This window comes from Anser brachyrhynchus (genome assembly GCF_964034855.1).
Source record: "Anser brachyrhynchus genome assembly, chromosome: 5".
NCBI classification, from domain to species: Eukaryota; Metazoa; Chordata; class Aves; order Anseriformes; family Anatidae; genus Anser; species Anser brachyrhynchus.
Window position 1 is genome coordinate 44,935,380 of NC_137699.1, and position 23,303 is coordinate 44,958,682.

The 23,303-nt window shown below is 37.0% G+C and overlaps 1 protein-coding gene and 1 long non-coding RNA gene across 13 annotated transcripts in view; one reads left to right on the plus strand and one right to left on the minus strand.

The window, feature by feature from the left end:
* TSHR (thyroid stimulating hormone receptor) overlaps positions 1-23,303 on the plus strand; it is a 75,656-nt gene that overhangs the window by 5,200 nt on the left and 47,153 nt on the right. For 6 of the 12 annotated variants that reach the window (XM_080593683.1, XM_080593686.1, XM_080593682.1 and 3 more), the window contains one exon: positions 16,884-16,955. The exons of 4 other annotated variants lie outside the window; for them this stretch is intronic. In XM_080593683.1, the coding sequence (XP_080449809.1) occupies positions 16,884-16,955 (72 nt within the window). Of the gene's footprint in view, positions 1-12,744; positions 12,814-16,883; positions 16,956-23,303 lie in introns of those variants that run through there. 2 more of the 12 variants (XM_080593687.1, XM_080593677.1) reach the window with 1 other exon arrangement.
* Positions 277-23,301, minus strand: LOC308195739. The gene is made up of 8 exons (XR_013951792.1): positions 18,748-23,301; positions 17,486-17,620; positions 13,151-13,279; positions 12,756-12,830; positions 10,442-12,032; positions 9,218-9,351; positions 3,033-9,128; positions 277-2,934 (listed from the first exon to the last, which is right to left on the minus strand). It is a non-coding gene; the product is annotated as an uncharacterized lncRNA (long non-coding RNA).

A 23,303-nucleotide genomic window follows, 5' to 3' on the forward strand; every position in this document is an offset into this window, starting at 1 on the left:
CTGCATTTTTAATAAGCTTAATGAGTAGTTCAGAACAATCTGAGCTCACAGAAGCTGCAAGTAAAATTGAAGAAGATGGTGTCTTTATTTTATATTAAAAACTGATTTAAAATATATTTTTCCCAAGTCTTTGTCTTAGGAACTGTCTGAAACTCAGAGATATTGTGATTTCAGGTAATTCTATCATGATCTTTTTGTACACTTCATTACTTCAGAATTGAGTATGGAGTCTCATAAATGCAGCTTCATAAATAACCTCGCAACTTAAGCACATAATTATTACCTCTATTTTAATGATGAAGTACTGAAATTCTGAAAGAACAGGAAACACAGTGACATGGTGAAATAGCTGACTGGAGGAAGCTATTAGGGCATCCTTCGGAAAACGGAAGTCCAAATAAGGGAATCTGTGGGAAATGAAAGTAATATAATACAAAAAGGGTTTTGAGGAGAAACATGTCAGATCTTAAAAACTCAATATATTTGTTCAAACACAAAAGAGAATGTCTGGAAAAACTTCTATCAAGCTTGAACTATCAGAATAAAGCTTGTTTGAAACAAACTGGGAAAAAAAAAATTAAATTCCCTGAGCCAGATAGTACTAAAGTAAGAATTCCAGAAACATTAAAATACAAAATTGCTGAATTATGTACAGTAGTATGGAGTTTAGTGTTAAAGTCAGCTATGGCACCAGAACAATGGAAGGTCACAAGTGTAGCATAATTCTTTAAAAAGGAACTGTTTAAGTGAAACTGCCTGTGAACAGTCGCATGATAAAATATACTATGATAAAATAGTAGGTGCTTCTTTGTTAATTTCATTTGTTTTCCTTTCTTAGTAAGTTCTAGATACATAGATTTTAATGCCAGGAGGGTTCATGGGATCATCTAGTCTGACATTCTGTATGATAAAAGCATAAAACATCTCAATTGTTACAGTTACTTAGAGGTCTTTCTCTCTCTCTCTCTTTTTTTTGTTGTTGTTAGAAAAATCTTACATTGTTGGTTTTGAAGTAATATTAACAATAGTCACATACAGTTCTTGACAATTTGTTCCAATGGTCAAACATCCTTGCTTCTTTCTGTGTTTGTGGTTATTGCTGTGTGGTACAAAGTGGAAAAGTGTATTTAGGCATTGAATTTATTCACTTTTAATTGCCACTCTGGAGGCACCAATCACTCTGCACTGACTCCAAGAAATTCAGGCTTCTTATTTTGATGCACTGAACTGCACATAAGGACAGTGCCAGAACTACCCTGGAGCAACTAGCTGGGATAAATCCTTTCTCCCAGAAGATGGAATCTGTGCAACTGTATCTTTACACCACTAGATTTTGTGGGATCTTTACCTGTCAGATGAAAGCGTCCTGCATTCTCACAGTTACCGTTGTGATCCAATCACTCCTTTTTGTTTTGATAAATTGGGAAAGTTAAGATCTGGTATCTTACACTCTAAGGCATGTTTTTTCAATAATTTGTTTAACCCTGTGATCCTTTTACATACTGTCTGCCATATTTCTATCTCCTTTTTCAGCTATGAATATTACAATTGAACTACCCATATGTTCTATGAAACATTTTTGGGCATAGAGTGCCAATCAGTCATCAGTTGAGCATATCCCTTAAGTTTTTTTCGTAGTCTTTGTTATTGAGAGTAGTGTCTGCTAAACGTGTACAAAGAATTTGCAGTTCACTGTTCTTACATTTTTTTCTGCTCATCTATTTTTAGTGTATATGGTCTGCATGTGTTCAGTTTACCAAATTTACTGTTTATCCAACCACTGTTTATCAGTGTCTTGTCTTCATAATTTACAATTCACACAAAATTTGTTATCTGCTTGAGTTACATAATTCAACACCAATTCAGCACATCAGAGCATCTGTTTTCCTTTATTCTTGTATCTGACAATAGCTGCTTTTACTGTAGGGATTGCACACAATATCCTCCCCTCATCTTCTTTCTCTTTCAAACTGTTTTACTCTATTCAGCTTCTCAGATGAAAATTTTCACTTACCAACTTAATAAAAACAAGATGGTGCTTAATAAAAACAAGATGGTGCTTAATAAAAACAAGATGGTGCTAGTATTTAAGAATCATTTGTTGACTAGAAACACTAGAGTCTAAATCTGAATATTCCTTAACAATAAAAAATATTTTAAAATCACAATCTAAAAATCTAATAATAAATGTTTACTGAAACTTTCAAATCTTCTTATCTTTGAGATAAGTTTTTCTTCTGACAAAGATAACCATTCCCTTCAACACAAAAACAGAAGATCAGTATAACAACATTGTCACTGAAAGACACTTTCACTAAGAGTTGATCACATGTCCTTTTTTCTGTCTCCTCAAATTTTCAGGTTTCCTGTCCACCTTCCTCTTGTAACTGAATTATTTGAAAAGTAGCCTATGACGTCATTAACCCATGGAAAAAATACTGTTTAAAAATACCTCAAAAGGAAATCCTTTTAAAAACAGAGGAATGGTTGTACTTGGTTGGGCCAAAAGTCCACTGTCCTGCTCCTGGTAGGGTCCATAAGTAGGTGCTAAGAAGAGTTTAAAAAAAGAGAAGTGAATATTATACTTTTCCTCTAATACTCTCTTTATCTCTAACAATAAGGGGATTCATGAGCCAGGTGTTTTTCTTGTCCCTATGCAGAATCATGTATCTTCATGTTATTTCCAGAAGATATTTTGTTCTTAAAAACATTCAGAGATGAAGTCTTTACAGGTTCCCCTCAGCAATCTTCTCCATTACTTCACTGTCTTCCTAATGCTTTTCTTTGGATTCTTTCCAAGTAATCGACAATTCTCCTGACATATGATGTTCCAACATGTATCAGTATCTGTACTGTTTAGGTACTATGAGTAGAATTGATATTGCTAGGTGTAAAATGACACATGTAGGGAGGTCAGGAAGACATATATTTTTCCTGGAAAAATAAAACAAACAAACAAACAAACAACAACAAAAACATTTAACTATTTCTAGCTGCTATGGGATGGAATTAGCAAAAATTCCATTACTTACCTAAATAGATGTTTTTGAGTTATAGGAGTGAAGTTAGTCTTCATCCAAACCAGAAACACTGATTTATTAGGTTACAGCTATGACAGTAAGAACATAAGAATAACCCTGCTGATTGAAACCAAGGACCCATTTCACCAACTATCCTCTACTTGAGAGGGACCACAGATAGACCAGAAAGATACAAACAGGTCAAGCACATGTTAATACTTTCCCAGATTCTGAACTATTTCAACTGAGGGCATTTTCTGAGCCTGTTCATTCACAGAACCATAGAATGGTTTGGATTGGAAGGGATCTTAAAGACTATCTAATTCCAACCCCCCTGCAATGAGCAAGGACAACTCCCTCCAGACCAGGTTGCTCAAAGCCCCATCCAGCCTGGCTGTGAACACTTCCAGGGATGGGGTATCCACAGCTTCTCTGGGGAACCTGTTCCAGTTCCTCACCACCCTCACAGTGAGGAATTTCTTCCTTATATCTAATCTAAATCTACCCTTTTTCAGTTTAAAACCATTACTCCTTGTCCTATCACTACACTCCCTGAAAAAGAGTCCCTCCCAAGCTTTCCTGTAGGCCCCATTCAGGTACTGGAAAGCCACTGTATGGTCTCCCCAGTCTCCTCTAGACTAAACAACCCCAATTCCCTCATCCTGTCCATAGGAGAGGTGCTCCAGCCCTTTGATCATCCTCATTGCCCTCCTCTGGACTCATTCAAATAGGTCCATGTCCCTTTTGTGCTGGGGGCCCACAGCTGAAGGCAGTATTGCAGGTGGGAACACATGAGAGCAGAGTAAAGGGGGAGGATCAGGCCATGCTGCTTTTGATGCAGCCCAGGATATGGTTGGCTTTCTAGGCTGCAAGCACACATTGTCAGCTCATGTTGAGCTTCTCATCAACCAACACCCCCAGGTCCTTCTCCTCACAGCTGCTCTCAATCCATTCTCTGCCCAGCCTGCATCTGTGCTTGGATTGCCCTGACCCAGATGCAGAACTCTGCACTTGGCCTTGTTGAACTTCATGAGGTTCACACAGGCCCACCTCTCAAGCCTGTCAAGCGATGGCATCCCTTACGTCCACCACTACACCGCCTCAACTGCACCGCCATTTTTTGCCTATTCATTGATTCTCAGTAGATCTCTCTTTCAACTGCATGTCCAATTTCACCTGGTGCCCATAATGTCTTTTGACAAGGAATTTCACAGGTCTACTTCCTATTGTATGATGAAAGATTTCTCTTTGGTTTTGTTGTTGTTTTTGTTTGTTTGTTTTTCCTAACTTTCTCAACTTGGTTTTCTTTGGCTTCATACATATGGCATTTTGTTCTTGTTTCTGAAGGTATTCAAAGTGCAGGCAAACCCTGCATTTCTACAGTGGCATAAGTATTTTCTCTATCCCTTTCCCAGTATTTCCTAATATTTGATTTGGTATTTCTGACTGTTCCTAAGCACTGAATCCATGTTTTCGTGGATCTAGCATAATGCCAAAACCTGTTCTGGAGTGAAAATGGTGAGCTCTGAACGTGTCATTTTTTATATATGCAACAGAAGAATTAAATTTCTCCAGTTACATCTACTGGCACCAAGTTTCATTTACCCTTTTATTTTCCGACCACTCAGTCCTATAAAAGCCTTCTGAAATTCCTCACAGTCAGCTCTTAGCATTACTACCATAACTTTCTAGCATGAGTAAACATAGTTACCTTGCTGTTTGCTCCCTTTTCTAGGTCATTTATGAATGTATCAAACAGCATAAGCCTTTATGCAAGATCCTTGTGGAACTTCATTCACTCTTATCCTTTGTTTTCTATTTTAACTAATAAGTTATTTGCAGCATGTTTATCCAAACTGTCACAATCTTGGAAATGAACTAGATTTTTTTTCTCCAAGGGGAGAACTAACTTTTCATTGTATACTAAAGTGTCTCCCTCATGAGGAGATAAATACATAAACTTGTTTTTGATATGTAAAATCCTGACATAAACATTTATGCATGATAAGAGTAACAGTTAAAGCTATTTCTTAAGGAAGATCTAAGTGAAAATAACAAAAATATATATATTTCTTTAGGAATTACTGAATATTCTCTCTTTGATTTGCCTCAAACCCTGAATCTGTTTAGCTGTATAGTATCAGCCTTATCACATAATTGCAATACCATGTTTGCCATCTTTGGCTCTTCATCTAAGATTTTAATTTTGTGGATCAAACCCCTGTAACTGTAGGCATTGTACAAGGACAGGACGTAGATGGTTCCTGGCTTTGAAAATAATGGAGGACTACAGACAGATATAGACAAACATTGGGGTGAGGAGGTATGGCATCTGTAAGACAGTAGAAAGCTGTATATTTACATATATAATATATGCAGATTTCTAGAAAAGTTTTTTTTTCCTTTCCCTAAGGTAAGGCTCTGGCACTACTGTAATTTATAAATGGAAGTCCTATACACTAAGGTAATATGAAGCCAAAATTACTATTTGTGTTTGTTTTCAGCAGAAATTCAAGCAGTTCTGAAGTAACTTCCTGTGTAATTTTATTTCTAAAAGACCTCTGGTGAATCTTAACAGTATCATAACGAAAGTTTCTTTACATTTTCACATGGGCTTTTAATGTTTGTCATATGTATGAAAGAGTGGATTTGAGAGATCTTTCTGAATTTTGAAGTATTTCTGGCTGTTTATAAAGGCCTCTAAGATTTTTAAAGCCTGTTTCCTTTCTATACATATGATCTCAGCACAGAGTGGCTTTCTTTGTCTCACAAAGCCACATGTTACTTCTTTTGTTCATATGGAATTGCAGGAAGTTTCTTTACATTTGAAATTTAAAGAAAATTATTAACTAAAGCATGCTGTTCTATAATCCCTGTTCAACTGGTCAGATTCCAATCAAATTTGCTCCTTATTCCCAAATAAACCTGCAAAGATTTCTTTAAAGCTGGTCTTTGTTGGAAATACAACCCACCGTAGCATTGTCACAGTCTAGGGGGATGGCTTCTGTACTGTAACTACTTTTTAATCCATATGTCTGACTCATAGGGAAATCAAGAAAATGAACATGAAAATGAACATTTAACGAAATGAAAGCTGAAAAAATCTGTAGTATATAAAAGTGGTGAGAACGAAGGGCTAAGTAGGAAAAGAATACTTAATTCTGGTGGAGAAGATGAACATTTTCTTGTGGATCTGTAGTAAAAAACTAATGCTGTGGCACAGAGTTATGATTTTGCACTCCATATAGACACATATGTTCAAAATTATACTGGGAACAAACGTTTTGTTGTGAGCTACACAAATTTCAGAGTTGTCATCAGGATTGTCTCAGCCTTGGTTGCATCTATGGATTCACGTTCAGGTATGATAAAATATTGTAATGGAGATAGCCTTTGAAGACATCCTTGAATGATGTTTTCTTTGTAACTGAATTTACCAATAAAGGAATAAAAACATTTCTTCATAGCTGTGTTAAGCTTTAGGCTTTCATTTTTTAGCCTTTGTTCACTCTCTTTTTGACAGACACTTCCCCTTTTCCCACTTTGCATCTTGCCCTTGTCAAGGAAGGGAGAGGAATTTCGCCATTGCAGAGAAGTTCGGCAAGAAAAATTTATTTTGTATAGTTCTAGTTCGTATTACCGTTCGTGGAAACTCTGTAATTAGATGGCTAAAGACAAAACTGCATTTTTTAACACAGTCTTTTTCACTGTTTTGGTGGGCATTTCCTTTCTGACAAAGGGGTCTGAGTTGAAAGCAGCTTACGTCATTACCTCCTGTGGGACAAGTGTGTGTACTGAGTCTTTGGAGTGTCCTGGAGCAGAGAAATTTAAGAATTATTGTACTGGGGAGCTTTTTGATGTCATTGTGAGGCCACTCTTTATTACCTTTGAAAGCTCATCGTGAACATGGAAGATTCGTGATGGCCGAAAAAGGCAAACATCACACACACCTTCCGTTAAGGCAAAACGGAGGATCTGGGGAAACACAGAGTTGGTGGCTCCTATGGAGTAATTTTTGTATGGAAGCCATTCTGTACTTTGGAACATCCTTTTTCAAGTGCTATATATGCTGCCTTTCCAGTTAGGATCCATACAGTGGCAAAACAATTTTATCTGTTTTGTTCTTTATTTCTGCTGTGGTAATTCCTAACATTCAGATTGCCTTTTTGACCTCTGCGGAGCAGCTGGCAGCAATTACAGGCACTTAGTGGTCCTCTGATTAGAAACAATAGTAGCCAGCAATTACAGCCTGTTCTTGCTCTCTTTCCTCTAGGAAGTGAACCTCTTCTGGCTGCTGTTTTCTGAAATTTCACAATCCCATTTGAACTTTCTTTGTAGCCATTAATAGACTCTTAGCTTGATAATTTAGAAATGCATTCAGAGTGTGCGCTCCATCCTGCACAGGTGGAGCAAGGCAATGGGCCCTTTGAGCAGTGGCCAGCAGAGGGGTCCGTATTGCCAGGTAGAGCCTCTCCAGCTTCAGTTGGCCTCAACAGGTCACCCTGGTCTTTAAAGAACGCTTGGGTGCGAGCTGAGGCTGTGAAGAGCTTTACAGCAGATCATAGTGAGCATATGCCAGTATTTTTATGAAACTGTTATTCTTATTAGTAGTTGTCAGAAATAAATCTAAGAACGAAATATTCTTCCACCTATGGGACTCTGTCTTAGATATCAGGGATAAGAGGTAACACCAGGGGAGAAATCTGCACTATTTCTGTAGTAGAAGATTGAGGTCTTCAATAGTCTTAAAACCATCATTTTTTATTCTTTTTTTTGCCATTACGCTGAAGACATTAGTAAAGAAATCTAGGGATTTTCATTAAATTAACGATTTTCATTAAGTGGCGATAGTAATTGCTGTATATATTGCCACATTAGTTTTTATTTCAAAACAAACTCAGAAGAATTCCTTAAAAATAATCTATGATGCTTTCTGTAGATCCAGGCAGATCACATGCTTCCTTGAAATCAAGAGAGAACTGGTCTGATTTTAGCATGTGTCAACAGCTCATTATCATATAGAGATTTAAATTGCAACAAATTCACTATAGGTGCTTTCACTGGGTTTACTTCAGTTAGGAGCACTGGATTTTGTGGAATCCTGATTATCATTGCTTCTCATTAGCTTGGGTAGGGTACTGGGGCCCTGGCTGGATTACAGAATCTTCAGTAGAATAAAATCTCTTGACAAAAGATGGGCTTTTTGCAGATATGACCACTTTTTATTTCTCAAGTAAAACAAGGTATTTTTTGTACTCTAAAATTTTGGTTACCAATTAAGATGCATATAAGTGTGGCTGATAGGCTGCTATGCTATTTGCAGCTTTACAACTTAATTTGTTAGATTTTTTTTGTGACTCTTTAACGTTTATCCTGTCAACATGAGGATGTGCAAGGGCTGACTCCAGCAGAACACAAAAGCACATGTTTAAAGTTAAGATTTTGAGGAACTGAGATTGTGCTACATACTTCTCATCCCTATTTTGGTAAATCAGCATTTGACAGTAGTCTATCTGTAGTACATGTGAAATTTTTCCATAATAGTTGTTGATGAAGGCAGGTCATTTATATTTCCCTAAACCACTTCCTGACAATGTCCAGTTTTCAAAATATAATCGCCTTTTTTAGACTATTTTGAGGTTCTGTAAACCCTTGTTATGGAAAATAACAAACATCTCTTGATTTTGCAGATATATAAAACATCTGCACAAATCAGATTTGTGAAAAGTTGCTTTCTTAACTGATACCAACAGAAAATATATATACTATTCTTAGCTTTTTACAAAATGCTTCGTAAACAGCTCCTTAACAGTTACAGCATTTGGTAATCTTCAAGCTTTTTCTTTCCTTTTACAGTTATATCAATAAACTCTGTTTCTCAGTTCAGAAGAAGGCTGTTGTGTGTTTCTGAAGTGGAATGGGTTGGAAATTTAAAGTCAAAAGAAAACAACATAATGAAAACTGACTGCAGCAGCAATTCAAGATTCAGTGAACTGTAACACTTATTAAATGACTCTTGAAATACTCTCCTAAGATAGAGTTTTTAAATTGTAGTGAAAAAAAATTCTTTGCTACTGAGATGATCACAAGTAATTATCTTCATAGACACTGAAAAGACAAACATAAGTTTCTACTGCAATATCACCATTGGCTGACCTCATTGTCCATGAGGTCAGTTCCCTTCTTACCGTTCTTACCATAGATTTCTTAAAGCCTGAGTGCAGGAGTAGTCCATGAGACGACACAGTGCAACCATAGGGGTGGAGGGAGTAGATTCAAAGTTCAGGAGACAGTAAAAGGGAAGAAAGAACCATCAGACCTTGTACTCGTCCTAGGGAAAAAAATAATATTCAGGACTTGTATGTAAGGTGGAGTTCTTCAGTAGTCTGTTGTGAATGGAAATGATCAAGCGTAAATAAAAAGTGAGAGACTCTGGGGTAAAATCTAGTGTATGTAATAAACAATACTTTAAACTAGGTGCTACATATTTTGCACAGTTTTCTTCCCAGGGCAGATCTGGGAAATCTAGTGCAGTACAAATGTTGAATTAATCTAATAAATATCAGAATTAATTAAGTGAACAGTTTAATATTTGTAGTTAGTCAAATATTTCTATTTGCATTACAACGTGTATTTTCTAATGGGGCAGTATTTGGTGAATTTTCATGCTTGAGTAGATGAAGGTGCTTGAAAAACAAGTTTTGTTTGGTTTGAGGGTTTCAGACATGCAAAATTTTAAAATACTAAAAACTAATTCTGGGTTGTTTTATCATGCAGACCAATCATTCAAGTTACCTGTAAGAATAATGGGAAGGAGAGAGTGTACATCCCTAAGGTTATCTGATCAATGACTTGTCAATTGGGATGCTAAGGCAAAGGGAAGTGATAAACAAAACATACAGAGATGCAGACCTGACAGGAATGACAAGAACAACAAAATAATGACAAGAAACCAGGCTGGGCAGTCACACTAATTGATGAGCTATCAAGAAACTGCAGGCATCACTTCAAAGAGGGGCCAACCTGGACTTGATAACTGATAAGCATGCAAACCCGGGGGTCCTGCATATTGAGGGTGGGAATTGGTGGAACCATGCAAACAGATCGGGCAATGTGCAAGGGAAGGGGGTTGGGTGGAACAAAGGAGGAAAAGACAAAAAGGGGTGTACGGTTAAGGTGTAAAATGGGGCTGGTCAGTATGTTTGCCTGACCAAGCCTAGTGCCTGATCACTGCAATTTGCCCTATCTACTTAGTAAATCCGCATGATATTATCTATTAAGTTCTATTTGATTTTGCTGAAAAATAACAACTATGTAGAATATGAAGGTCATATTTATATATGGTACAGACATTAACGACAAGTCAGTATGGATAAAATGACAAGAGGGGAAGGAAGACAGCAAATAAAAGGTTTACTTACCATGCTTAGTTTTGCCTCTATCAGGGTGCTGGAAAGCCAAAAGGGGAGAAAGAAGAAAACTCTCACAAGCAATCATTACCTTGTGTCTGTTTTGAAATATTCAACATCTACCACCTGTACATTTCATAGGATTAAGGAAGCCTGTGCTGGGATGAGGGTTCTTTAGCATTGAACTGTGCAAGAGCTCCCCATGCCCAGTGGCTTGCACACATAAGCACAGAGGATTGGCTGTGCAGGATCAGGCCATCTCCATCTCTCCACCTTCTGCCTGCAGCTGTGACCAGTAAAGTACACCCCATGAAGAGTGTATGATACAAACATGCAGTGACACTGTCACAGAGTACTGTCCCAGCCTATAATAATTTGTGGTTCATGCACTTACTGAACCCAAGGTTTTGTATTCTCTACACCCAGATGTATTTTTCTTCCATTAATATGTTCAGTCAGTTTAGAATCTGGTATTTTTTACCATTTCTTCTGGTACTTTGTCATCTCATAAAAGGCTGAATGGAACATGTTTCATTTTTTCTATCACCCAGGTCCCTGGCCAGTGACTTAAGTGCATATTCATATGCTGGGCCTTACGAAGAACAGCTAAGAAGTGAACACCCAAATTCTCCATCTAGTTTTACCATTATATTGTAGAGGAACACGTTTTGACTACCTTAGTTAGATCTACTTGCTAATGTGCACCAGACTCCTCTTGCAGTTTCTCCCATCTATTATTCTGCACTTAAGAGTCTAGGTTCCTCATTTACCACAGTTTTCTGTATTTTTTCTTCTGGTCTGTAAACTCAGGTGATGGACATGGCTATTCATCCTGATCTGTGCTTGGTGTAGGGTACTGGAGAATGAGGGCAAGAAGTCATGGTACATGTTGTTCAAAGGAAGCATGCTCTCCTGTGTCATCTATCACCACCAGGTGATATCTATCACCAACAGGTGGTAGATATGAAGGACTCCCTTCTTCTGCCCTGTATGAACAGTCTCCTGCTTGGGAAACAAACAAACCAAAAAGACAGAAAGTGAGATACTCTTGAGAAGCTTGTGGTTAAGTACCATTGTAAACATCTTCTAAAACGAGCACTGTTTTTTTATAGATGGCTTTAGTGTAAGGCAATAGATATCTTACATATGCCTTTAAGCTATTGAGGGAACTTCAGCGCTGAGGGAGGATTCATCGGATTCATCAGCAATGAGAAGTAAAGCTTTCAAGTGATTCACCAAATAAGGCAGAGAGCATTAGAAATGTTTTCTGCTTAGATTTTCCTGTATTCTATCAGACGTAAGTCTGTAAGTCCTTCACACTCTGCCAGTATTTTGGCTACATAATGCTGTTAGTGCTACTTACCAGATGAAGAGGTGTTGTTAGAGTGATGTATACATTCTCCCCTGTTTTTTTTTTCTCTCTAACACAAGAGATTAATAAAATTGATACAGTCAAACACAAGTAGGCAGAGGCTGCAGCAGTACAAAGTTACACCCAGATTGCCTGTACCTCTCAAATGGAAAATGGCTTGATGTTTTTCCTCTGGTCCTGCTTGCTAGGTGTATCTGATATTCGCTAATCTCAATGTTTGAAAATGACCACCTGTGAGAAACAAAATACATTTCTATCAGCATTTTGAGTTTAACCTCCTTATATGCTAAACACTGACTTCTGTAAGTCATGGGCCAGTTTCTATTCTTGTGCGTGTATGCATTCAAAAGAAAACTGAGATCATCACTTGAGTTTTGCTGTAACTCCTTGGTACTAGTCTTTCTGTAACTGTATTTAGTATTTAGTGAAAAAAATCAGCTGTGCTGAAATTTTGACTTAAATGCACAAATGGAAGTGAAGAACTTCTGGCTTCTGAAATGAAACTATAGCTTTACTTAACGTTAAAGTAGAGGACTCCTAAATGGATAATCAAAAACTATAATCTGAATAGTTAGTAGTGTTTCATATATGAGCAAAGCTTTTCTCCTACTTTTTTTTATTCTTGATTTATTAGTGGAATATTTTTGTGAAATTATTTCTTATATTTATTATTATTATTGCCTTGTTTTAAGCCATCTGTAAATTGCATATTTTAATGGTTCCTATTTAAATATTTTGAAAGGTGCAGCGTAAAAAAAAAAGAAAAAATGAATGTGATACAACCAAATATACTGAGGACAATTAACATTAATTACATTGCAAGTAACACCACTTACTTAGTTGACAGATTCATTGTCTCATGCATACCTAAGGCTGCCTACTCTTATGGGTCTTAAATGATGGGACTAATTAATACTGAAATCAACAAAATATTTATTCTTAGGTAGCTCCTACCTGATGGGAGTATAGGCACCAACAACAGGAAGAATAGAGTTCCTTGGTGCATTATCAGGCAGGACACTAGATTAACTGTCATAGAAGAGCAAAACAGAAATAATAAATCAGTGCTTAGTAGTACTCCGAATGTAGTGCTTTAAAGAGATATGATATTATATACTAGATGTGTGGGTAATGCTCTGTGCATTGGTACTGTAAAGTCATTAAAATGAAGCAAATATGCTTAATTTTGAATAATTCACAGTCCTTGTACCTGTATTTCTATCAGTCAGAAACAGGGTTGTTCCTATGCAGATATAAAATATTCTAAAGTCTATCCATATGGTCTTACATTAAAAAACAAACAAAAAACAACAAACAACATTAATACTAACACTAATTCTTTTGCTTACCAGTTGTTCAGGTAGAAAGAGTCTTTCGGGACATAGATTCTTTCAGGAACATGCAGGGTAAACTTTTGGTGTAAATATCAAAGCAGAAAGAAAATTTTAAAACTTCAACTGACGGTCTGACCTGTGAAACTAGGAAATGCAAACTAATGTCAACCTACAAAATTTAAAATGTTTTATTCAAACATTTTCTTGCCATTTTTAAAACAACTTATTTACTAAAAATGTGGTTTGTATGCTTCTGCATCTTTGCAAATCTGGATGGCAAGTTTATAATGAAAATGACCTCAGACTTTGGGTTCTTCTTTTTGAAAGATTTTATGGAATACAGTCTGAAGATTTTTTCCAGATTTAGTATTTATTGAAGCTTTCAATCTGAAGGAGAACATAAAAGTAGAAATAAATGGAAGTACTCAGGAGCAATTTTTCATTAAATGAGATTGAACATTCTCGTGTGTGTTGTCTTTGCCTTAATATAGAAAGGAAATTAAACGAGCTATTAAATGTGAGCACTTATAGTTACTTTTTTTTCTTTCTCGCATGGAAAAATAATGTATATTTTGCCAGTAAAGTTTTTTCCTTCATTCGGAAAAAACTTACTTTCTTAATGAAGACCCTGTGGATGTCTAGATACTGGACTCACTTGCCAATTTGCAAATTGGAACGTTCAGGTTTAAAAACAATTTCTAATACACGCAAGACAGGAAGAATCACAGACAATTAACATAACGAATTCCCAACTATTTATCACATGCTCACACTGTATGTTAAGGTTGGTACCAGAAACTGGCAGGTTGTCTGTCTGGAAGCCCTGACCTGTCTTCTGTTTTTTTTTTGCTGAGTTTTAAGTTGCTTATAACTAGCTTTGGTGTATCAGTCCGCAGGTTCTTCAGCAAGAACTGGAGCTTTGCAGATGATTGTACAAAAAGGCTAGCCTAAAAGTTTGCCCCTAGCTCCAGGCCTATTGCATTGACTCTATTTCATGGTCTGCATAAACATTGACTCTGAACTCAGTCAGCAATCTGTTTACACAGCAAGTAGTTGAAGAATGGCAGCTAGCATACACCAAATACTTTGTCACTATATGCTATATATGCTATTACTTAGTGTATTGTTTATGTAGTAGGTGTATTACATGAACTTGGATTCTTTTATCTTTGTTGATCTAATACTGTTTCATCTCACAACTAAGTTCTTGTCATGAAATGTGCCATTTTTGATCTTCTGCCTAAGATTTCTCTCTGTCTTTATACTTCATTGTCTTTTTACTTCACTGTCTCTATTTCCTTTATGATTCATTCTGCATCACCTATGGTTTATCGTTATATTTGCAGAATGTTGGTATATCTTTAAACGTTAGCAAATAAATAGGAAGAAATATGTTGCTACCACTTTCAACCTATAAAATAAATTTATGAGCTGTTCAATCAAAATATAGTATTCAAAGCTAATGGTCTTCATTGTGCTGTACTTGAGATATTAGAAGCCTTATCTAGGAAGCTGTAAATGCAGAGCCATTTCAGAGTACAGCAACTTTTATAGCAATTAATTCATATATTATCCAGAATTTCCACGTTTACTGATGGGATATGTAAATTTCAGGTATGTCAATAAAAGATTAACATGAATTCTCTTAGCCCATGATGGGTCTGACTCAGTTCATTCTGTGGCAAAGATGGAGAGGGCTGAATGTTTGGCATAAAAGCAAGAGGTCAAGAGGAGACTTACAATGGTGTTTAAATTCATGCATTCCTGGAACGTGGAATTATAGGTTAAGTGCAACTGCTGGTGGGAGGCAACTATGGTGTCGTGAGCCAGCATTTTGTAGGTGAACAGAAGACCAGAGGGATATGAGACAGGTTAAAAGTGAGCTTGGATAGCTGGAAGTGGCTTAACCTATGTTTTCCCTGACTTCTGGGTTCTAACTAACAGTCTTAGGGAGAAGCTTTAGGTCTCCTTCGTAATGCAGCCCAGGGTACTGTTAGCCCTATTTATGGGAAGAACACACTGCTGGCTCGTGCTCAACTTGGTGTCCATCAGGGTCCCCAGGTGCTTTTCTGCAATGCTGCTTTCCAGCTGGGTGGCCTCGAGTTTGTACTGCAGCCTGGGGTTGTTCCTCCAGGGGCAAGATTTTGTGCTACCCTTGCTGAAATGTATGAGGTTTCTGTCAGCCTATTTCTCCAGCCTGCTAAGATCCCTCCACTCTGTTCTACTTCAAGACTTGTTAAAATCTGTTTGGAACCAGAAATTTCTCAGTCATCATTTTCAGCGTCCTAAAGGGGCTCGAAATACAGGCAGATGTTGGATCACAACAGCAAGATCAGCAGGCTGTAGTTGTTTACAAACATCTTGTTCAGGACTGTGATAATAGGAGGAAGCAGTATTATGAAATAGAGGAGGGAGTGGTATGGGTGTCAAGGTGCTATGGGTGCAGGGGAATAGGCTAGTACACCCATAGACCAACCGATGTTCCTCTGGTTGTGGGCTCGGTGGAAGCTGGGTGCACTGAAGTCAGGAAAAACATCAACCCCTTGTTAAATAAACCTGTCTTTAGATTCTTCCTACTCGTTCATGTAACAACTCTATGGAGTAGGGGATGTATACTTAGGAATAGGCAGAGCCTTCACCTGTGATGGTAGAAGAGTATGTTTTCTTACTTTGTATTTTTACTCAAGATGGAAGTTTTAAAAATCGCTACAGATATTTTTATTTCTTGCATACAAGTTCCAGAAACTTGATAAATCTTAAAATAATATTTTATCTGTGTAAATTAAATATAATTGTTATAATCTTATGCTTCATGTTACAAAACAGAAAACATTAATGCTTGTTCATTTATGTTCTACTGAACTGTTCAAACAGCAGCTATGGGAAACATTTATCATTTGTTCTTGGTTACTCTTCAAACTGTTCATTGACTATGTATTTTGTAAGTGTATTCCCAGATGTACTGGAAAACCAAAAATGCCCTTATCCAGCAATGACATGTTGTAACTTTAAATCTAACAGACATTATATTCTCATTTTCTAAAGCACTTCCTCCTTTTTTTGTTGTTTTTGTTTGTTTTTTGTTTTGAGCAGTCAGTCTGCTAGGAATTCATTCTGTTAAGAACCTGGCTGTTGATAAGTGTCTCCCTTAAATATTGTCTGGTTTTCTGAAACCTCTGAAGATGGGTATGATACATATCTCTATTCTCACCTGAAGTGCAACTTTAACTGGGCTTGTTAAAAAATGGCAATGCACTCTGCCATCCCCACATCAGATGTTTATGGAAGAACAGTGTATTTACTACAAAGCATATAGAGAATTTTATGGAGGTAGCATCCAATTGCTCTAATCGAATTTCGGCTGGTGTAACTGAATTTCCTGCTCGGAAGCAGGGATGGGTCATCTCTGAAGAGCCTAAAATGGTTAAAAGAACACTTATACTCTTAGTATTTCATTTACTTCAATAGACAGATACGTTTGCTAGTCATGCTTTGGGTTTTTGGAAGGTCCATCATTACCACTGAATGCTGAATTCCTGGGTGAGATGATGCAGAAGGTTCTAATTTAGATTGAGAGAGGACACCAAGCAAACCACAATGCATGAAACAGGAATAACATGAAGGTGGAAACACTGAGAAAAGGGAAGATAAAAACAGAAATACTGGAGCAGAGCTGGAGTTGTGTACGACTTTTTAATGTTAAAATGTACTTAACAGGGGATATTAACCCAAATTTTTATTTCTATAGGAGGTTTATGGAGACTCATCTAAGAACAATTCCAAGTGAAGCTTTTTCCAATCTCCCCAACATCTCTAGGATGTAAGTTCTGTTTCTGATATTATTCTATTAGCTCTTCTATTAAAAATCATGTTTCTTCCCCTCCTGTAGTACTCTTGCACATTTGCTACCTCACCACTCACATTTTAGAGCTGCAGGTAATTATCCAGTTTTTTATAACCTGAACTGGCCATAGCAAGGCATGCTAGGCATTAGTGGATGAGAACTTATCTTTATTGAAATAGATGTGATAGATAAGTCTTTTTTTTTTTTTCATTCAAAAAATATGAGAAATGGTTTCATTCACAACAAATTGCATATTCTACTGCTGGTCCAGACTAAACTATTTTTTTTAGCTCCCAGCATGATTTTTAACTCATTCTATTGGAGAATCTATGGCTTTTCTAGAATAGGAATGAATTTTCAAAAAAACATTAGTATTTTTGTGATGCAATAAGGACTTCTGTTGTGTCACTTCCTTTATATGTAAACATGCAGGGATACAATCCATAAGTGGAGGCCAACAGCCTCTACACACTTGCCTCAGATCAGCTTTTGTTACAAGTTGGTACCTGCTTTTGCACAGCCCCGTTCATTGATGTCAGCAGTCTTGAGGCAAAGGTGTCCCAGGTTTATTAATTCTCGCTTGTAATCCTGTGTATGGCCAGTTGATGCACAAACTTCTCTGCCCTCTCCCAGTTCACTCCCTAGAATCATGTAATTTGGAAAGGACCTGAAGATGCCTCTTGTCCAACCACCTGCTCAAAGTTGGGCCAATTATGAGGTCCAACCGTGTTGCTCAGAGCTTTATCCAGCCTGGTGCTCAACATTATTTGTGTCCAATGTTAACTAAATAAACCACCACCGCCAGCAAGAAGCCCACATTTTTCTTATTTCAGCCTTTTATTACTAATGTAGTAATATGAGCCCTTCTTGTTATCCATGACATTCCTTGCAAGTCTCATCTCCAGCTCAGCATTGGCTGAATGGCTGAGATGGATTACTAATTAAGAATTTATGAAAATGGGGAGACCTGGAGGTTTGCCTATTTATGTTTTATAATTTTACCCAACTGTATTGAAGTAATTACTTTCTGAAATCCTTAAAAATAATTGTTCTTGAATATCTGCAGCCTAATTCGCCGTCTCAGTTTTATCAGATAGATGGTGTATTGTTTTGGTTTTGTTGGGGGATATGTTTCTCATATGACTATATGACAGTGCCATATGTAAATGTGATAAACTTTGTTCAAAACATGCTTTTATTAAATGTAAAAGGATGTCATCTCTGCTTTGGCTTTGAATAACACATAATCCATTGCTTAGAGGCCTTTCAGATTACAAAATTCTCAGATTGTAATAGTTAAAAATTTGTAAAAGTATAGGTGTTCATTTAAAGAATTAATTGAACTCTTCTCTAAAGATGCCCAATCAATGACAACCTTTGCCTATAGTGTTTGGTAGTAATATGGTAGCAGATAACCAGCAGATAATTTAGTGAAAAGGAAAGTCACATTTGCAAAGTCCTTATGGCCTTGAATGAGATAATAGGTGCTTTTCACACACCTTGAAATAATCTGTTGACATCCATGTCAGTTTATTTGGTCGGTGATTTCAAGGCTAGCTGGGAAAACTAATGTCAGTATCTTCTTCAGAATTAGTCTTCAGGGATATTAACTGAATATAGAGTTTTACCTTCCCCCTGTCCCACATTTATGTGTAGGAAAATAACTTATCATACAATCATACATACAAATAGCATGCATACAGTTGATATAGCAATAACCTACCTAAAATTATGACCTGACATGGTAGTGTTACATTCTCTCTCCTACCTTTAGATGAAACATGCCTGTTCTCGGTCTTCCTCTTGGTGCCAGGTGCTTCATGGTAGGAAGGAACCGAAAAACAAAGATGCTCCTCCAGAAGGCAGCAGGGCTGGGCTTCTGCTGTGGAATTCTTTCTGAATTACATCATCTTCTGTTGTTAATTTGTAAAAGACTGTGAAGAATAGATAGAGATTTAAATTTAACATCAATGTCCTTCTGGATTTTTCTTATAGCATGACTACTACTACAAATCATGAACTCTCACCTCCTTGTTAAAAATTTTGGGTTAAGGAATTAGTACCTATATTTTAACTACAATTCTTGCGTGTGTTTTTCTTGGCCTCTAATATACCACACACCTCATTTGGCTCTCCCAGCCCATAACTGCCATTAGTAATGAAAATTACCAGATCATTCCTTGCTTTGTAAACTCATCGAGAAAATGTTCTGAAGTTTCAATAAGATGATATAGACCATGTTTACTGTTCCAAATATACTTTGTTTTGCTATATGGTTTCTACCATACAGTTTCCACAAATAAACTTTTTTTTTTCTGAGCTGAATAAAAAATTTAGTTGGCCTCTTTATGAACCTCGTTTAAACAAGAATTTTAAAGCTACTATTCTCTTAAATTGATGTGTCTATGTACTCTTGATAGCCAGAAGTAGAGATTGTTTCCCTTTGCCACAGGAATGAAAAAGAAAACATTTCAGTGAAATGCTCAAGTGCAAAGCTAATTCCTATCAGGAATGCATCAGTGCACTCAGGTACATATGCTTCATTCTGACAATAACAACACTGAAAAGAATGTTTTATAAGGTATTCAGATGCAATAGAAATTTCTCTTTTTTTTTTCATCTTGAAGTTGAAAAATCTTGGTAGAAAGGCTTTGCCTGGTATTTCCATCCCCTTCTGACTTAGGACAGGTGGAACATACTGTACTTTTAAGGTCAAAGATAAAGAACTTTTTTCCTGGGCTCAGAGGGGCTGAAGAGGACATGGATGATACTTGGGGGTTACATTTGTGAGTATCTTATAGACACCTGCTGCATAGCTCCCCAAGCAGTTTTCTCCACAGCTTCTCCAAACAAGGCAGCAGCCCTGCACTGCACAGCTCCCTTTGTCAGTAGCCCCACATAGAGCATAACATTTCTTCTGTGCACTGTGATTCTCCATGCAATTCCTTTTTCTTTCCAAATCTCCAGTGCCTTTTCACACCCCATACGCACTGCTCCCACACTACACAGCACCTCCCCTGCTTCCCAGTGCCAGCCCCTATGCTCCTGAGACACCCCACACATCATTGAGCTGCCCTCCAGCAGCACCAGATGGGAGCTGGAGCAAGTGGCAGGCAGCAACACAGCACAGGACAGGGAGTGCTGAGGCTGGAGAAAAACAAAGGAAGGTGGAGAGACGGAGAAAGAAGAACAGTGAGGGCAGGAAGAGGCCCTCGTGGCTTCTGCCACATGCTTGTTTAAAATCCTGTGCGCTCAGGCTTTTTCTCAATGGTGATTAAAGTTATTTAACTGCAAAGAGACTTTTGCCAAAAGAGAACTTGTGCACATAGTGTTTAGGCTGTGACTGTACTCATGATGGGTGTCAGAGGCATTTTGGAATCCTGCAAGTTAAACACAGCTGGTACAGAGAGACAGTGCTGAATTACCAAATGTCTTCAAACTGGGAATTTCAGCACACTTTCCCTCTCTTTCCTGTGTAACTCCTTCTGGTTCTGATTGCTGGGATTTTTATTTCTTGCATTTAAATGTGTTTTATTATGTGTTCATTAGCCAAGGCACTGGTTAGTTCAGAAGCACTCTGAACACTTGGAAGTAAATATTTACGTACAATTAATACTTTTCAGTTTGATATTTCTTTCTCAGAGGAGATTGTATATTTGTGCATGTTTATCAAGTGTTGATCTAGGTGACACTAAAGCAAATAAAACTACGCATGTCATCACTGATACCGTCATTTAATTAATATACACAATTTTACTTGTTTACAAAGCAGGAGAGCGGAGGTCAACACGCAAAGAAAATAAGCCATTTCCTTCCCACTTTCATCCCACAGCTGTAAGATGTAAAACTGTAACTCAGCCAGCTCCAAGCCAGCCAGTGCAGTAAAAATGTGACACGCAGAGCGCTGGGAAGTCGCAGCTGCAGGCGTGAGGGAGGGGAGGAGGAAACACCACCACCACCACCCCTGCTGCTTTTCTGCCTCCTCTCATATGTGAGAAAAAGGCACTCACCTGCCTGGGGTGAGCTGACCCATTCTGACCATGGGGCACATAAAAAGTGCTCTATAATTCCCAGCCCCAGCTGATTGGCATGAGGTGATGTCTGCTCATTCTCTGGTTTTCATTTCATTTTCTGTCAAGCTGACTTATATACAGCTGTTTGCAACATAGAACAGCTTTTTATCATCATTATTTGTCATTGGTATCACCTATCTTTTGGTATGTTAAAATGTAGGCTCTGCTAAAATGGAATAATTATTTTTTCTGCTAAGACTGGAACTTCAATTTCTTGGGCAGTAGACATTTACTGCTTACAAGAAAACAAAATTAAAGCATCTCACATAAGCATCTAATTCTGCAATAATCATAGAGATACAGGCTGGAAATACATTATTGTATTCCTCTTTTTTTTTCCTTCCTTTTAGAGGATCTGAGTAGCTTTTTAAAAGTAGTATTACCATGGAAAGAGAATCCATTGGTCATGAAATCTCTACTAGTAACTCTTCCGATATCTTTTCAAACATTGCTGACTACATCTCCAAAATAAGCAATAAAAAGTAGATCTCATGTTAGAAACGTTAAAAACAGCTCAGGTAATATGTCTTTAGCTCCAGCATAGGCAGGACAAATTCCCTTGAAACAGTGAGTGGTATTCCCTAACAACCAGCAGATTACTAATAAGCTGCTCACAAAGTATTGCTTCCAATTTTTAAAAGCATTTCAAGTATTTTTGAAATATCCATTGAAAGAAGTTAAATTTCAACTTTCACAAAAGTTCAACAAAAGAATAAAAATCTGATCCATTCTGTCTTGTATTCTGTCAAATCTGTCTTGCATTTAAAAGCCCTCCTGAGTTAAAAGATCATATTTATATTTCTATTTAACGTTGTTGGATTTTTTGCTTTGTTTTTTTTACAAAACACAACACAACCCATTTAGAATAAATGCAAAATTCCAGTTAGATAGTTAAGATCTGACTCCGGGTCTTTGCAGGCCTACTAAAGAGGAGGAAACATATATAATACTCTTATTATATTTTATTCAATGTTGACATTTAAAATTAACTTCTAAGTCTCTTCTGGTCAATTTAATTTAAATTTAATATTTAAAATAATGGCAAAGTTGCTCAGGGGATGCGTAAACATGCAAAATATTAAAAACTGAGTCAGTAACTTCAATTGGAACCAGGATTATTTTTTTAAAATCTTTTAACATTACTTTTGTACACACATGATCATGTGACGTTCAATTTGAGAAAGTCACATTTTTAAAAACTTAAGTAATTTATTTTCTTTTTACTTTCTTTTAGTTAAGTAGCAAATTAAGTAAAGATAGCAGTTAAATATTTTAATATAATAAATATAATGAATATGCAAGGAATTCCAATTATTTTTAAGAATCTATAGATTAGAAATATATGAAATGTGATTAGAAAAGTAAATAAAATACAAGAATACATCATTTAAATGCTATTCCAGTATTGATCAATTTTAAAACATTTTTAAAATAAGAGATTTTTAACTGCATAATCCGAGTAGTAATGCCGACGTTACTCTGAAAATTTGCACTTGTTAGCTGTATTGCAGCTTTATTCACACTTCAAAGCCTTTAACAGAGTAGTTCCAGTATTACCATATTCCTAGTGGTGATGGAGAAACTCTGAAAGACTATTTTCTCACCACATTCAGTAGATCACCAGCAGGATAATTGCTACTCAGTCTAAACTGTTTTGTAAATTAATATTTCTTAAGCTTGTTGTTTTGTTTTGGAGCCACATTACACCTTATACCCTTTATGACATTCACTGCATGGCTAGAGCTTCTTTCTAAATTCATGTTACAGCATATTTTTTTCCTCAGCAATTAGTAAATCATTTGCCCTGATGATAGAGAAATTGTGACAGCTGTTGCAGTGATGGCCCAAGGACCATCTTCATCTTTCCTTTTTTTATTCATGGATGTAGAAAAATATGCCAATTTACCTGAGAACTAGGTCTCCTTAGAAAACACTAAGGTGATCTTGGTTCCTTAGAGAACACCAAGGTGAATACCAAGTGGGAAAACGGAAGAAATATGATTCTAAAATGTGAAATCTGAACATTTAGTGCCTATCACATTGCTGTTTTGTTTTTTAATGGTAGTATAGTATACATCTAGAACAACATCAGCTCAAATCAAAGTCCTGTTAAAAGTTCCTCTGTCAGGCAACATCAGCGCCACCTCCCATGAGGTGGATGAGAAGAGAAAGGAAAAATAAAGGGACTTGTTGGGCACTAGCCATTGCTTGCCAAGGTCAGTGACTTGTTTCTTTTTCTGTTTGCTGGTGT